Here is a 16,180-nt window from a genome sequence, read left to right as displayed (position 1 = left end):
ATTTTCTTTTTGCTTCCAATACATGAGGAAGTTTACGTAGATTTAACTTCTATGTTTTGTGTATCGACATATTTACGTATATTCCTTTATTTTTTTGCCAAAAGGGATGGGGGCAGCAACGTGCGCCAGCGATGATTTAGTAAGGCTATATAGTCACTAGTGTACCTCTAGAGCGTATGCATGCGTGTCAGATTATTATAGGACTTTTCTTTTTACAATTCCTATTAAACAACTTGTAATCTAGGATTACAAAATTTTAACCTGGCAACAAAGGAAACATTTTTCTAACATTTTGGCAGTACACACATGTGCGGTTTGGAAACTAATTCGTTTAAATTGACAAGTAAATACCTTGGAATGTAACAACTAATTAAGCTTTTATTTCCAATTGAGTACATTTGGCAACTAAACATGTTTAAACTTTTGTCAACTAAACACTTTGCAATCTCACGACTAAGCATGTTTTAATCTGAAAACTAAGTACTTGTAATCTCGTAACTAATTAATTTCAAATTTACGACTCCCTCCGCTTCAAATTACTCGTCGTGGTTTTAGTTCGACGAGTAATTTGGAACGGAGGGAGTAGTTGTAATATGGCATCTGTGAATAGTAATGATCTCTAGCATGGTGCTAGCGCATACTGCTCTTTTTTGTTCCTACTTGAGATACATAAATGTCTACATACGCTCCTGTTTTTCTACTTTTTCATGATGCTTCGCATGCATGTGCTGCCAGCCTGGTTTTTATTTATTTACTAATGTATGCATGGGGCGGAACTTCACAGGGGCACGCGAAGTAGTTGAATCCCGCACGAATGCACATGAAGCTTTAAGTTTTAATCGTTAAAACTTCGATTTTGCATATGAAATTTTTTATTTTCTCGGTCGCAAGTATCAAGTTTGAGAGTTAAAACTCTAAGCTACTTTTTTTTGCCGGTTGTAGGTACTAAGGTCATGATTTTATAGATACAAGATAGATAGATAGTCACGTCCATTATAGATACCTGCCCCGCCGCTGTATAGTCACGTCCATTATAGATACTCGCGACCAGTTTGGCTAAAGGGGTAGGTAGATAGATGAGAAGATAGCACAAATGGCCTATAAAAGGATATTTTCGTTCTCTGTTTCATGCCCATTAGTTTCTACTCTCACATACAGTGTACCTTGTGCATGCCCTACCACCATTTCTCCCAACCCATAACAGAACTGAACAAAGCTAGCAGTCACTCATAGGTAGCCACCATGGACGCGGCCTCGGTGCTTCTCCCCATCGTCCTGGCGCTGGTGGCGATCCCGATCTTGCTGGCGCTACTCGACTGGCTGCGCCTCCCGCCGGGCCCGTGCCCATGGCCGGTGGTGGGCAACCTACGCCAGATCAAGCACGTGCGGTGCCGCTGCTTCCAGGAGTGGGCGGAGTGGTACGGGCCAATCTTCTCCGTGTGGTTCGGCTCCTCCCTCACCGTCGTCGTCTCCACGCCGGAGCTGGCCAAGGAAGTGCTCAAGGAGCACGACCAGCAGCTCGCCAACCGCACCCGGAACCGCTCCACCCAGCGCTTCAGCCGCAACGGCCAGGACCTCGTCTGGGCCGACTACGGCCCGCACTACATCAAGGTGCGCAAGCTGTGCAATCTCGAGCTCTTCACACAGAAGCGGCTCGAGGCGCTGCGCCCCATCCGGGAGGACGAGGTCACTGCCATGGTCGCGTCTGTCCACCGCGCCGCCATCGGCCCCGGTAAGCAAAGCAAGCAACCGAGATCGCACCTTTTTTATGTTCACTTATGCCATGCATTATTGTTGCTGCTGCAAATAAACTGATGCGTCGAGTGGTTGACGAATTGCTTTCTCCTGTTAGTCTCGTGTTGGGATGGGAGTTTGCCGGATTAGCAAAATGTTTAACTGTTGTGTACCTTTCTTAGTGTCAAGCTTGCATCGAAAAGAAAAAGAACCCCGCAAAAAAAGAAAAAGAAAAAGAAAAAGAGCACTGTTATGTGACGTTTTGGATCCGATTTCAGTACCACAAACAATACGAGCCATCCATCGAAGCGTCGTGCCAAGGCCGGATGCCAAAGCATTGTACACACTGATTCTGACAAGAAAAAGCATTCATAGCAACATTTTATAAGATTCATACCATAATTCTAATTGCAACATTCATAGAATATGTTATAAGATTCATTCAACAAAATACAACAAGATTTGCTAAATGAAATCAGTGTACAATATATCGTTCGCTATAGCGCGTTATAGATTCGCTATAGTAGCAGATTTTAAAGGATGCGCTATTTTGTCGTAGCACACTATTTTTACCCTTGTTAATAACACAATTCTAATTGCAAAGTTCATAGCAAAATAGTATAAGATTCATAGCAATATCCTATTGAGTTGAGTTGTAAATTAATTGTTCAAATGTTTTTAGGTAATGAAGGAAAGCCATTAGTTGTGAGGAGTCACCTTGCTATGGTGTCTTTCAACAATATAACACGGCTAGTTTTTGGGAAGCGGTTCATGAATGCAAATGGTGACATTAACGAAGAAGGGCAGGAGTTCAAGAGTATTGTCAACAACGGGATAAAAATAGGTGCATCTCTCTCTATTGCTGAATATGTTTGGTACTTGAGATGGCTGTTTCCACTTAATGAGGAGCTTTACAAGACCCACAATGAGAGAAGGGATCACCTGACCAAGAAGATCATAGAAGAGCATGCGAAGGCCCTTAAGGAAAGTGGTGGCAAGCATCATTTCGTGCATGCACTGTTGACTCTCAGAGAACAGTATGACCTTAGTGATGACACAGTTTTCGGACTTCTATGGGTATGATGGATGCCCCTTTATATTTAATTAATATATCTTCATACAGTACATTTTGATTTTAGTGTCATAAGATGAGTTGTCGTGCTAATTTTTAATGTGGAATACAGTAAAATATCAATGCCTTGGCAGTGCTCCCATTATTTGCATAAATGTTGAATTCCCTGCCTTTTTATTGCATTGATTGATTTTTGGGAGAAGGGAAAGTTTAGCCAAATTTACTAGTTATACGTTTGGTGATATGCCACTCTCTCAAGGTTGGTGTAAGATGCTGGGATTGGAAAATGCATGTTTATTTTCTCGTTATAAATAAGGTAATGCTTTGCAAAAAATACAAAAGTGAACATGGCTCCACACGCACCCATGTGAATAGTAAATTCAAAAATAATATAAGAAAAAAAATTATTTTTTTGAAATTTCGGGGTATGACACTTAGTCAACCATTCTAATCGCGTGTGAAGTTTCGTGATCTATTGACACCTATGGTATTCTTAGTGAAGAAAATACAATTAGGACCATACTATTCATCAAACAGTGTTTTTTAATATAGCTTCGATTTTGTCAATTTTGCCAAGAATACCATGGATGTGATTTCTTCGTGAAACTTCATACGTGAGTATACCGGTTAACTATGTATATTTTAAAAAAAGTTCAGATTTTTTTGATTTTTTCTAATTTTTTGAATTTACTATTCATAAGGGGTGCGCGTGGAACCATGTTTACCAAATCCGCGTCCAATGCTTTGTTGTTAAATACTAATTCATCACCAACTATTTCCTCCTTCCCATGTTAATTGTTGTGCTCAAACGAATGGATTTAGCACTGATATACGTCTAGGTACATTCGGCTGAGCGACAGTTAATATGAGAGGGAGGGAATAGTATTTAGCCAAAAAAAAATCAGACTGTGCCTCTTTATATTCCTATCTTGCAAATGCTAAACTTGTTCATACTGGTAAACCAGTGTAATCTTTGTCCCTGGATGCCTCCTCGTATATTCGTATATTGCACATGTCAAACTTGTTCATACTGCTAAATCAACATCAAAGCAGTACACCATATCTGCTATGTACTGAAGTTGCACCCTGATAATCCGTTGAGGGGGCCCTCTTGTGATTTCTTTAGTGCTTACCACCCCAAGATTTGTTCCTTGTGTTCAGGACATCATCACTACTGGCATGGATACAACAGTCATATCAGTCGAGTGGGCAATGGCAGAGCTGGTCAGGTATCCCAGGGTGCAGAAGAAGCTGCAAGAGGAGTTGGACAGTGTCATCGGCCGTGACCGCGTCATGTCCGAGACCGACTTCCAAAAACTGCCGTACTTGCTAGCCGTCGTCAAGGAGTCCCTCCGGTTGCACCCGGCAACGCCGCTCATGCTGCCCCACAAGGCCAGCGCAAGCGTCAAGGTCGGCGACTACAACATCCCAAAGGGCGCTGATGTCACGGTGAATGTGTGGGCGATCGCTCGCAATCCCGATGTGTGGAGCAACCCGCTGGAGTACAGGCCGGAGCGTTTCCTGGAGGAGAGCATTGACATCAAGGGTGGTGACTTCAGGGTGCTCCCCTTCGGCGCGGGCCGGAGGGTGTGTCCTGGTGCGCAGCTGGGAATCAACCTCGTGGCCTCCATGATCGGGCACCTTCTGCACCATTTCGAGTGGTCTCTGCCAGAAGGCACCATGCCGGAGGATGTTGACATGATGGAGTCCCCCGGAATCGTCACGTTCATGAGCACGCCGCTGCAGGCTGTCGCCAAGCCGCGCCTGGACAAGGAGGAGTTGTACAACAGGGTCCCGGTTGAGATGTGAGCAAGGTTTTGAATTCTGAATGATTTTTTTTCTCATGGGGGACAGAGATTCCAGGTTACCACGTAACCATGAAATACCAGACAAATTTCAGGCGAAATTTAAATCAAATTTTGAATTCAAAATTATGTACCACTTATATACATTATTATTGAACTAAATATATTCAGAAACTGTCTGGTTAGGTCCGCATGACCGAGGGCCAAACCAGCGGCCTATATATATGGTTGGACTCGATATGGAAGACCCTAGTTACCACTACACCATCGCTATTTAGGTGTGATATGTTTCAGTTCCTGCCTATCTAACTACACATCGACAGTTTAATTTTTTTTTTTTGAAAGTTCTACCATTTGTTTTACTCGGTATATGGGTTTCTCATGGGGCAGCGAAATTTGTCGTTAGCGGGTGGTTTGTCAAAAAAAAATCCTTGGATGTGAGCAGCTTGGAATGTTTTTTGAAGGAGCGGCATGGACTGTTACACCGTTGAGGATTTGTCCCTCCTTGAAAAAAGGTGTTTGATTGAGCTCATGTTATTGTAAACTGGGTGTTAACTTTCCTTTGAAATCGTAAAGTTATAGTTTGAGATTGTTCAAACTTCTTGATGGCTCTCGGCAAAGACGCGCCAAGTGGCAACCCCCTTGGCTCTTGGAAAACTGTTTGCCCAGTGCCCGACGGATGGTTCTCGACGAAATTGAGTTTTCTTGAGAGGTGTACGCCGAGTACTCTTTGCCGAGAACAATTATTGGCAAAGCCTTTGCCAAGTGTTTCTGGCACTCGGCGTAGAGTGAATTTCCAGTAGTGTTTGTTCTACTTTGATTATGTACTTTGGTGTGTATTTGTATAGGATTTTGATTTGTACTAATGAAAAAAATTAGACAATGTATTTGTCCACCTATTACCTAATGCTATCCATGTAAATGATGGTTGAATATCGTTTTCTTGATGAAACTTGGCACTGTGTTCACATTTTAGGTCCTCTTAGGGCATCTCCAAAGTTGTATGTCAAACTGGTCGTAACTGCGCGGTCCGGACAGTTTGAACCCTCCAACGTTGTCCTCCAAACTCCGCGGACCGGTCCAAATGTCTGAATTCTCACAAAATAGAAGCAAACAGGTAGGAGGTTTGCAGGCGTCCGGACCTATGTCACGCACGCTACTGACTGCCCGGACCCACATAGCTAGTGACAGATCGAATAACTTTGGTAGTGGGCAGATTCGACTGGATCTATATTGCATCATCGACCGGTACTTCTGTGTTAAAGACGACAAGGGCAAGGGCACAACCACCGGCGCTAAAGCCCAAACCGCCCAATAACGTGTCAGCCTCTTAGGAATCCCCTACCAAGTTGCCTTAGGAAAAAAATGAATCCCCTACCGAGTCCATCGTCATTCTCCTCTAAATCCCCGTTGCTGAGCCGCCCAACCCGCTCCGTGCCACCGCACCACGCTGTGGTCCTTCGTCTGGCACTGCACCGCTTCTACGTGACACCAGCCACTTCTGTCGGCACCCAGTCCCGCGACACGTCGGTGCTGCACAGCCGCCCACTCGGTTCAGCTGTGCACTGCGCCTCCCGCTGCTGTGCGCCGTCTTTCAAGAAGAGGCCAGAGGAGCAAGCGTTGCAGCTAGAAGCAGTCGTCACAACATTTGTTCCGACACCATACTCTACAGCGCATCAACTATCAAATTACACTTGCGCAGTGGCGGAACCAGAACTTTTGTGGAGCCTGGGCAAGTTAAGCCTAAGTGTACAATCTAGAATATCACAATTCGAATATTCGGATACACATCATATAAGATAGCACCAAACTTCTGAACCACAAAACCACATTAATAATGAAGTGAAAACATGAATGTAATAGTCACAAAAAATGTAATTTTAAAATGAACTAATATATAATATATCAATATCCGTTTCATAGACCAAATAAAGTTGAGACTTGACAAGAAAGATTTATAACCAGCCTTGCATAGAGACAAACTCGGCATGTTGCCAACAAAAATAAAGCTATCCATACCAGATGTCATTGTGCAATTTCTTCCACCACGAAAGCATCTCGCACTTGTTGATTTTTGCGAAAAGAAAGACATATATCTATATTTGGTTTTGTTCTCGTCAATCTACTAGGAAAACCAAGATTGATAAAAATCCAATCTTTTCTGTACCCCTACAGGTACCTCAAAGAAGGATAGGAGGAACATCGGCATGCTCATGACTACCGAGTTGATAAGGACCAACCGCCCCCATAATATAAGGGCTTTCCCTTCCACCAACTCCACTTCTTTTCAAATCGATCTTCAATACATTTCCACTCTTTATTAGTGAGTTTACAATGGTGTATTTGGATGCCCAAATAGGTAAATGGCAAAGAACCTAGCTCGCAACCAAACAACTGTTTATAACTATCATGTTCATCTTTGGCACGCCCAAAACAGAATAATCCAGTTTTGCTGAAATTAATTTTGAGCCCGGACATTTGTTCAAAAAGGCACAAAACTAACTTCATATTCCTTGCCTTAGCTGGATCATGTTCCATCAAGATAATGGTGTCATCTGCATATTGTAGAATGGATACCCCACCGTCCACCAGATGTGGGATAAGACCCCCTACCTGGCTGCCTTCTTTCGCTTTTTTGATAAGAACGACCAACATTAAAAAGGATACGAGACATCGGATCTTCTTGCCTCAGTCCTTTCTGCATTTGGAAGTAATGGCCTATATCATCATTAACCTTACTTCCAACGCTGCCTTCCTGTACAAAGGATTCGACCTGCTTCCGCCAGGTTGCATCGAACCCTTTCATACGCAAAGCTTGCTGTAAAAATGACCACTTCACTTTATCATAAGCCTTTTCGAAATCCACTTTAAAGACCACTCCATCGAGTTTCTTTGAATGGATTTCATGTAAGGTTTCATGTAGGACAACCACACCCTCGAGTATATGCCGTCCAGGGATGAAGGCTATTTGAGTCGGCTGAACCACAGACTGAGCTATCTGTGTCAAACGGTTCGTACCAACTTTAGTAAAAAAATTGAAGCTTACATTAAGCAGACATATCGGTCGGAACTGCTCAATCCGAATCGCTTCCTTCTTTGGTAACAACGTGATTGTTCCAAAGTTCAATTTAAATAGTTGCAAGTGGCCATTAAACAGATCATGGAACATAGGCATCAAGTCACCCTTAATAAAATCCCAACATCTCTTATAGAACTCAACTGGGAAGCCATCTGGACCAGGTGCTTTGTTATTTTTCATTTGCGAAATCGCCTCAAACAATTCCTTCTCAGAGAACGGGGCCATGAGCACCTCATTCTCAGCATCTCCCAGTTGCGTTATGTTATCCACTGCACTCTCATTGAGTGCGACACAGTTCTCAACTGGGGCCCCGAACAATTTTTTATAGAAGTTTGAAATATACATCTTAAGGTTCTCATGACCGACAATTGTGCCTTCATACTGTTCAAGCTGAATGATTTTCTTTTTCCTATGTTTCCCATTGGCAAGCATATGGAAAAATTGTGTATAATTATCCCCTTGAATCACCCGACACACTTTAGCCCTAAGCGCCCATTTGATCTCTTCTTCTCGAAGAAGCTTTGCCAAACAGACCTCGGCTTCTCTTTTAACCACTCGCTCATCAATGTCTAACGAGTGACTCTCAACTTTTATATAAAGATCATTAATGATGTTAAGCAGTCTCTCTTTCTGCTGCTTATAAATACCACTATCGTTCTTGGCCCAGCCGCTCAAAAACTGTCGAATGTGTCTAATCTTAAATTGCTATCTTTCGACATTGGACTCACCCCTTTGCTCCGACTCCCATTACTTTACTATCATCTAAAGCAACCCTTCTCTCTCGAACCATGATGTTTCGAAGGAGAAGGTATGTTTGTTTCCTTGGTGAGTTGCCTCACCAGAGTGAACAAGCAGGGGTGTACGGTCAGAAATTCCTCTTAGTAACGCTTGCACCGTCACGAAAGGGAATTTTTGTTCCCACTCAACACTCGTGAGAACTCTATCCAACTTTACATATGTTGGATTCAGAAGATTATTAGCCCAAGTGAATTGCCTACCCGTGAGTTCAATCTCTCACAGGTCCATGCTTTCTATAATTGGATTAAACATGAATGACCATCTACCATCGAAATTGTCATTATTTTCTTCTTCTCTTCTTCTATTGATATTGAAGTCTCCACCCACTAAATGTTGGGGAACGTAGTAATTTCAAAAAAATTCCTACGCACACGCAAGATCATGGTGATGCATAGCAACGAGAGGGGAGAGTGTTGTCCACGTACCCTCGTAGACCGACAGCGGAAGCGTTATCACAACGCGGTTGATGTAGTCGTACGTCATCACGATCCGACCGATCAAGTACCGAACGTATGGCACCTCCGAGTTCTACACACGTTCAGCTCGATGACGTCCCTCGAACTCCGATCCAGCCGAGTCTTGAGGGAGAGTTTCGTCAGCATGACGGCGTGGTGGCGATGATGATGTTCCACCGACGCAGGGCTTCGCCTAAGCTCCGCAACGGTATTATCGAGGTGTAATATGGTGGAGGGGGGCACCGCACACGGCTAAAATATCGTATATCAAGTGTGTCCATGGGGTGCCCCCTGCCCCCGTATATAAAGGAGCAAGGGGGAGGCCGCCGGCCTAGGGAGGAGAGGCGCGCCAGAAGGGGGAGTCCTACTCCACCTTTCCTTGTTGGAATAGGAGAAGGGAAGGGAGAAGGAGAAAGAAGGAAGGGGGCGCCCCCCTTCCCTAGTCCAATTCGGACCAGATAATGGGGAGGGGCGCGGCCACCTTTTGAGGCCTTTCTCTCCTTTCCCGTATGGCCCATTAAGGCCCAATACGAATTCTCGTAACTCTCCGGTACTCCAAAAAATACCCGAATCACTCGGAACCTTTCCGAAGTCCGAATATAGTCGTCCAATATATCGATCTTTACGTCTCGACCATTTCGAGACTCCTCGTCATATCACCGATCTCATCCGGGACTCCGAACTCCTTCGGTACATCAAAACTCAATAAAACTGTCATCGTAACGTTAAGCGTGCGGACCCTACGGGTTTGAGAACTATGTAGACATGACCGAGACACGTCTCCGGTCAATAACCAATAGCGGGACCTGGATACCCATATTGGCTCCCACATATTCTACGAAGATCTTTATCGGTCAGACCGCATAACAACATACGTTGTTCCCTTTGTCACCGGTATGTTACTTGCCCGAGATTTGATCGTCGGTATCTCGATACCTAGTTCAATCTCGTTACCGGCAAGTCTCTTTACTCGTTCCGTAATACATCATCCCGCAACTAACTCATTAGTCACAATGCTTGCAAGGCTTATAGTGATGTGCATTACCGAGTGGGCCCAGAGATACCTCTCCGACAATCGGAGTGACAAATCCTAATCTCGAAATACGCCAACCCAACAAGTACCTTTGGAGACACCTGTAGAGCACCTTTATAATCACCCATTTACGTTGTGACGTTTGGTAGCACACAAAGTGTTCCTCTGGTAAACGGGAGTTGCATAATCTCATAGTCATAGGAACATGTATAAGTCATGAAGAAAGCAATAGCAACATACTAAACGATTAGGTGCTAAGCTAACGGAATGGGTCAATTCAGTCACGTCATTCTCCTAATGAGGTGATCTCGTTAATCAAATGACAACTCATGTCTATGGCTAGGAAACATAACCATCTTTGATTAACGAGCTAGTCAAGTAGAGGCATACTAGTGACACTCTGTTTGTCTATGTATTCACACATGTATTATGTTTCCGGTTAATACAATTCTAGCATGAATAATAAACATTTATCATGATATAAGGAAATATATAATACTTTATTATTGCCTCTAGGGCATATTTCCTTCACTAAAATGGGTAAGGTATCCCCTCCACAGATCCTTACTAGATCTGCAAGGAAGTCAAGTTTGAGCTCTGGCTGTGCCGCTCCATACACCACCACAATTGCCCATCTGAAACCATCAACTTTCGATCGCACATGAAACTTGATGGCAAACTTACCCATAAACACCTTCATCACCACCTCTAGAGATTCACAGTTGACACCGAGCAAGATCCCGCCAGACCTTCCCCGATGTGGCAAACAGTGCAAATCAAAGTCTAGACCACCATAAATCGTGGCCAGAAACTGCAAGGTGAAATTATCGCGTCCTGTCTCGAGCAACGCAATAAGATCAAGCTTATAGTCCCGGGAAGCCTCCGCCAAAAACCTACGCTTAGCCAAATCTGCAAGACCTCTACTATTCTAGTATATCCCTTTCATGGATCGTCATGAAATTTCTTCTTGAATTTGATTCTCGCACTCCGACGCACAGTAGAAAGGTCGTATACCTTCTTCTTTCGTGTGCGTTTGGGCTAATCAGTCCCAATCCCACAGTTCGCATGACTGGGGTTGTCACTAGGCCCTTCGTTTGGATGAAGAAGAGCCGCATGCTCCTCCTCCTCCAAGGTCTCCGAGTCAAGAATACTCGCAGCAACTCGTGAACACCCAACTCATTAATCTCACTCTCTTCCATTGGTTTAACAGCCGCAATGTTTTTAAGCATATGCATCGTTCTATCAGCCTCTAAATCAAGCAACTCATTAATTGACGTAGCCACCTCGCGACCATTACCCCCCAAAGATACGCCCAATTTATCGGCTCTGTTCACTATATCATGTTCGGAAAAATGCAGAACAGAAAAAACTGGTATTAACTGACATACCTGTAGTGTGCTCGATATCCCGTAGTTTGGCAGTCCGCATGGCACGCCCCATCTGTAGGTCATCTACGTCGGGTTGGGCCTGAATACGTGTGCTCGACTGCCTATGGGAAGAAGTCGGATCCGGGATCCCACCAAAGCCCACCACCTCATCGGTGGAGCGCACCACCGGTCGTCCACCTGGCGGCACCCCAAGCGGCACCTCTAGTGCGCCCGGTACCGGTGCCATGGGAGCACTCCCGGGCCTCACCGTAGCAATCGCCTCCCGCGACACGTAGGGCAAAATTGTGGACATCAGTACAGTCAAGGTAGCCGCCACGTCGGCAGGTGGCCCCAAATCCGAGGCCACCTGCCTCGGGCTCGTATCCCCCGTCGGTGTCGCCACTGCCATCTGTCCCTCCTGCTCCACCATAGTTGTTGTCTCCTGCGACAACTGCGATAGAGTGGTAGGCCCCTGGACGGTCGAACTAGTCGTCACATCTGAAATCGAGTGAAGAGTCAAGACCGCCTGCCTCATGCTCCTCCCCCTAACTGGCGTTGAGACCACCACCTGCCCCATGCCCCTCGCGGAATCTGAAGTACGCACAGGCGACATCGGTGGTAATTCCGGCTCCACCGGATCATCAACCTCCATCCGGCCCCTCCAGAGACGGCCTGGCGCCGAAGCCGCCCCAAAGGAACCGAAACGCAATCCCACCATAGGCGTCGAAAAAGTCTCTGACCCCTTACCCAACGGGGCCTCGGACGACTGATTCGTCGCACCAGTGGACGAAGGTCCATCCCCACGCTTATCGTGGTCCATAAGATCATCCTGCTGCCCCTGGCTACCGTCGGCGCCACCATCATCAACCTTACCTTTATCCGTGTCCTCTACCATCAGGTACCCCTCAATCACAATCTTAAGATGATAGTTGAGTCCCTCATAAAACCATGACATGTAAGCTGGAACCGCGTCCAAATCAATCACACCAACACGCAACCTCGCTATGCCATGGCAGCGAGTGAATGGCATATCAACTTCCATGGTTTTCCCAATTAGTGATCCAAGACTAAGTCTCCAGGAACTCATAAAGCGGCTCAGGTGGAACCCCATAAAATCGAGTCCAAATCTGTATCAACGGACGTCCAACTGGCTCGTTCCACTTCCACTCCTCAATCTCAAGTAAGCATGAACTACCGGGCACCTTGCACATTCCAAATTGATTAATCTTCTCAAGATCAGCTTTCGTATGATAGTCTACCTTATATGGCTGCTCCTCAATCTTGACCAATGACCACTGGTAAGATGCTGAAACTAACCTCCGAAGCTGCTGAACCACTTGGTCCTCAGACATGGTACCGTGCTTGACCGGAATAAGGCCCGTCCTAGCATTCTCAAGATGTGGTCTGCACGATTCTCAAAGAACATAAGGTCAGGGTCGCATACCCCATACATAGTCACCACAGGCTTAGGAGCCGAAAGAAGGGGGCAATCGGCCTCATGCTTCGGCCTCAAACTGTCGTTGTCGAGGCGATCGATCAGAGAGAGAGAGTAGGCGAGAACGATGAACTCACGAGAGAAAGAGAGTTTTTGCGCTGGACAAAGTTCCCAGCTTTTCTGTTTCTCTATTATGTCGCTAACTGAATACAAAGAAACTCCTACTTAGCTACGTGCCCGGCCAGTCCGCTAAGATCCGAGTCTGCCGTGCCATCCCACGACGTCCGAATCTTCAGCTCGCCACACTGACCGGGCCTAACAGAAAACAGATAGAGCGTGGAGTGGATGATCGTGCTCGCAGGCACTCCTCCCCCTCCTACGTACATGCTGCATGCATCCAACACAACGGCCATGCAGCTGCTTATTTGAAACAGAAAAGATCTACACTAGTCGGGTGGAGCTTAGGCTAACACAAACAAATGTCACATAACTCTTTAGAGCATCCCGCGGCATAGTGACCTGGCTCCCCACATCTAAAACAGTACAACTTCTCTCTTTTCCGCTGCCCTTTGGTGTTCTGACACATCGCTACCCTTGTCAATGCAAGCACCTGTAGCCTCTGTTGGTGCCTTCACACTCTCGGGAGGTACAGCCGCCAAAGCCCTCACCACCGTGATAGCTTCGCCGAAAAGAGTCGACGACTCAGTTGGTACCACAAGTTGAGTCATCGTGGGCGGTGCGGTCACGGTCATTGGCGGATCATGCTTCACGCTTCACGAAGTTACGAGCCTTCTCTTGGCTGTCTAGTTGCTGATGCCTGGATGTCATGGTAGGACATCTGGGGCTGGATGGAATCTAAGACTACTCGCTCTGTTTTATTGGTTTCCTTTCATGCAATGAAATGAAATCGGGGGCATGCCCCTCAATTCAAAAAAAAAAACGCCTAGGAGGAGGCTCCTGCCTTCGTGGATGTCGCAGGTTGCGTCCTCCACCCATGCCTCCACCACCACGGCCCCCACGGAGCACCATCCCCCCTTGTCGAGGAGCATAGCGTTGTGGCCCTACCGGACCCTGGACAAAGCCTCCCGTCGGCCCTTGAAATTCCCGGCCGCCATGGTCACTCCCGGTGTTGCCGCGCCCTCCGGCGGAGGACGAGCCATAGAAGGAGTTGTGTGCAGCGGCAACGAACCCATCTTGCTGATTCCCCCAGAATTGTCTACCCGCACCTCCGGCGTTCCTGCCATAGACTCCTCCACCGCCGTAGCCACGCCCCTGCCCCGGTTCCCGCCGCGGCCAGGAACAACAGCGCCGGCCGTCCGGGTACCCGAGTTGGCGACAACAGCCTGTGTTTTGAATTTTGGCCGAAAAAATAGACTTCACCCATCTCGGCCTGGGGCAGAAAATATCTTTTGGCGAAAAACTAGAATTTGGTTAAATTCCAGCCATTTTTTGGTAAAAATTTGGTCAAATTTGCCGAAATTTTTGAAAGCCTGGGGCGAAAAAATACACAAACCGAAAATCAAAACCTTGGCAGCAGCTTGCACGTTTTGATCTTGCGAGTTGTGCGGCGGCGGCTGTGCTTGGTTGCCGTGGCCTGAAGCCATGACGACGATCGCGTAGGAGCGCAGATCCCCTGCCGCCGTATGAACCCACGTCCTCGATGCTCGCTGTATCCCACTGCAAAGAACTCACAGATGTGATCCGAAGTCGTCGGAGACCGCCCTTCATCGTCATAGGCATCCTCCTCGGAGTCCGCCAGCGCCCAGAATTCCCCCCCTACGCGCTGGGGAGGTAACGTCGCCCTCATCCCCTCATCTGTACGAGACGAGACTACGAGGTAACCCAGCGAAAATCCTTCCCACCTTTCCTCCATCCCCTTCCTCAGGTCCCTCGTCGTCGCCGACGTCCCCACGCCAAGGACGACATGGGGTCGCTCACAGTCTTCACCAACGAGCATAGGTTGCGCTATCATCCTCTCCCATCTTCTTTCCTGTAGGTGTTTCTGACAGATCGACCGATTTGCGGATGCAGAGTTCCTTTCACCATTGACCTGCCTGTGGATCCCCCTCCCTGCAGCAGCCCATGGAAGATGTCGCGGTGGTGGGCGAGCTGAGCAGGTTGGAGTACCAGCACGGCGCCACAACAATTTGCCGTCCTTCCGGATGGAGGACCTTCCCGTGGTAATAAGTGGTAACTTCCATTCCGTCATTTTAATTCCTCTGTCTCCCCCCATTCCATTACAGCAAGGGAAATAAAGTGTTTACTGATATGGACCTCTTGGGCAACAAATGTTTGATCTTTGGCGTGATGTTTGTTGTGCTCTGCTCTCCACGGATCTGAAACTCTTGGGCAAAATGTTTGATCTTCTGTTCAAATTGTTGCCTAGGGGTTTCAACGATTGCTCACTTCATGAGCTTTTTTTAGCTGCAAAATGACAATTGTAGTAAAAACACTAAACCTTTATTTGTTTGCTGAACACTGAACCTTTATTTGTTTGCTCAACACCCAACACTGAATATATACATATAGTACTCCTATAGGCCATGGACACTAAGCCTTGATTCTACTGAAAGCACAATGACAATGACAATACACTGCAAAAACACTGATCAGTAAATCCCAGTTCAGTAGTGAAACACTGAACCTTTATTCTAGTGAAACACTGCAAAAACAGGATTTGCTGAACCTTTATTTATTTGCTGATTCAAATAGCCAGCAGAAACTTTATTTGCTGAAACCACAATTTTGAGCGTGAACGGCAGGTGCTCTGCCTTTGCATTATAGAAGAGGGAAAATGGTCCAGTTAATAGGGAAACCGGACCCGAAAACCATACAACGCGCGGTTAATATGGGAAACCGGCAAAAAAACCCACCCAACAACTCATGGCACATCATCTGTGCCGGAAACAAGAGCCCCCAGACCTAGGAACGGAGGCCATGCCTTATATCCAACAAAGACGAACTCCGCAAACACCCACACAATGGCAGCACACCGAAGTGCACCCTGGCAACAGAAGTGGTCAAGCATTGGCCTGAACTAATGCGCGCACCGCCTCGATCACCTTGGGCGTGTGTTCCTTCTTGTACATCTGCAGATAGTGTTGCATCTTCTCATTCAGGTCTTCCTCAGATGCTTTTCCTTTGCTCTTGAGTGTTGGAACCTCTCCAAAGGCCTCCGCCCGCCTATACTCCGCGCGCTTGGCTACAGGAATGTCGCAATCTTTGTTTTTCTTGTCCAAACGGCAGCTTCGTCGCTCAAAGAGAGAAGGGGCAGCCTCTCCCACCTGCAAAACTTGCGGCGAGCTCGACACAGTGAGAGCAAGCTCTTCGAGGAACTCCCCCCACGGAGAGGAGGCTCTCCCAAGAGGCTCATCTGCACCCATCTGGATCAGCTCCTTTGAA

The 16,180-nt window shown here is 46.5% G+C and overlaps 1 protein-coding gene across 1 annotated transcript; it reads left to right on the top strand.

The window, feature by feature from the left end:
• Positions 1 to 744: 744 nt before the first annotated feature.
• LOC141021423 (cytochrome P450 98A1-like) lies at positions 745 to 4,751 on the top strand. Its single transcript, XM_073497278.1, has 3 exons — positions 745 to 1,732; positions 2,417 to 2,811; positions 3,968 to 4,751. The coding sequence occupies exons 1-3, from the start codon at positions 1,243 to 1,245 to the stop codon at positions 4,613 to 4,615; spliced, it is 1,533 nt and encodes a 510-aa protein (XP_073353379.1). The 5' UTR covers positions 745 to 1,242; the 3' UTR covers positions 4,616 to 4,751.
• The last annotated feature ends 11,429 nt before the right edge of the window (positions 4,752 to 16,180 follow it).

This window comes from Aegilops tauschii, chromosome 4, assembly GCF_002575655.3.
Source record: "Aegilops tauschii subsp. strangulata cultivar AL8/78 chromosome 4, Aet v6.0, whole genome shotgun sequence".
Lineage (NCBI taxonomy): Eukaryota > Viridiplantae > Streptophyta > Magnoliopsida > Poales > Poaceae > Aegilops > Aegilops tauschii.
The sequence above is the reverse complement of the archived record's forward strand: the minus strand, read 5'-3'. Positions and strand labels throughout refer to the sequence as shown.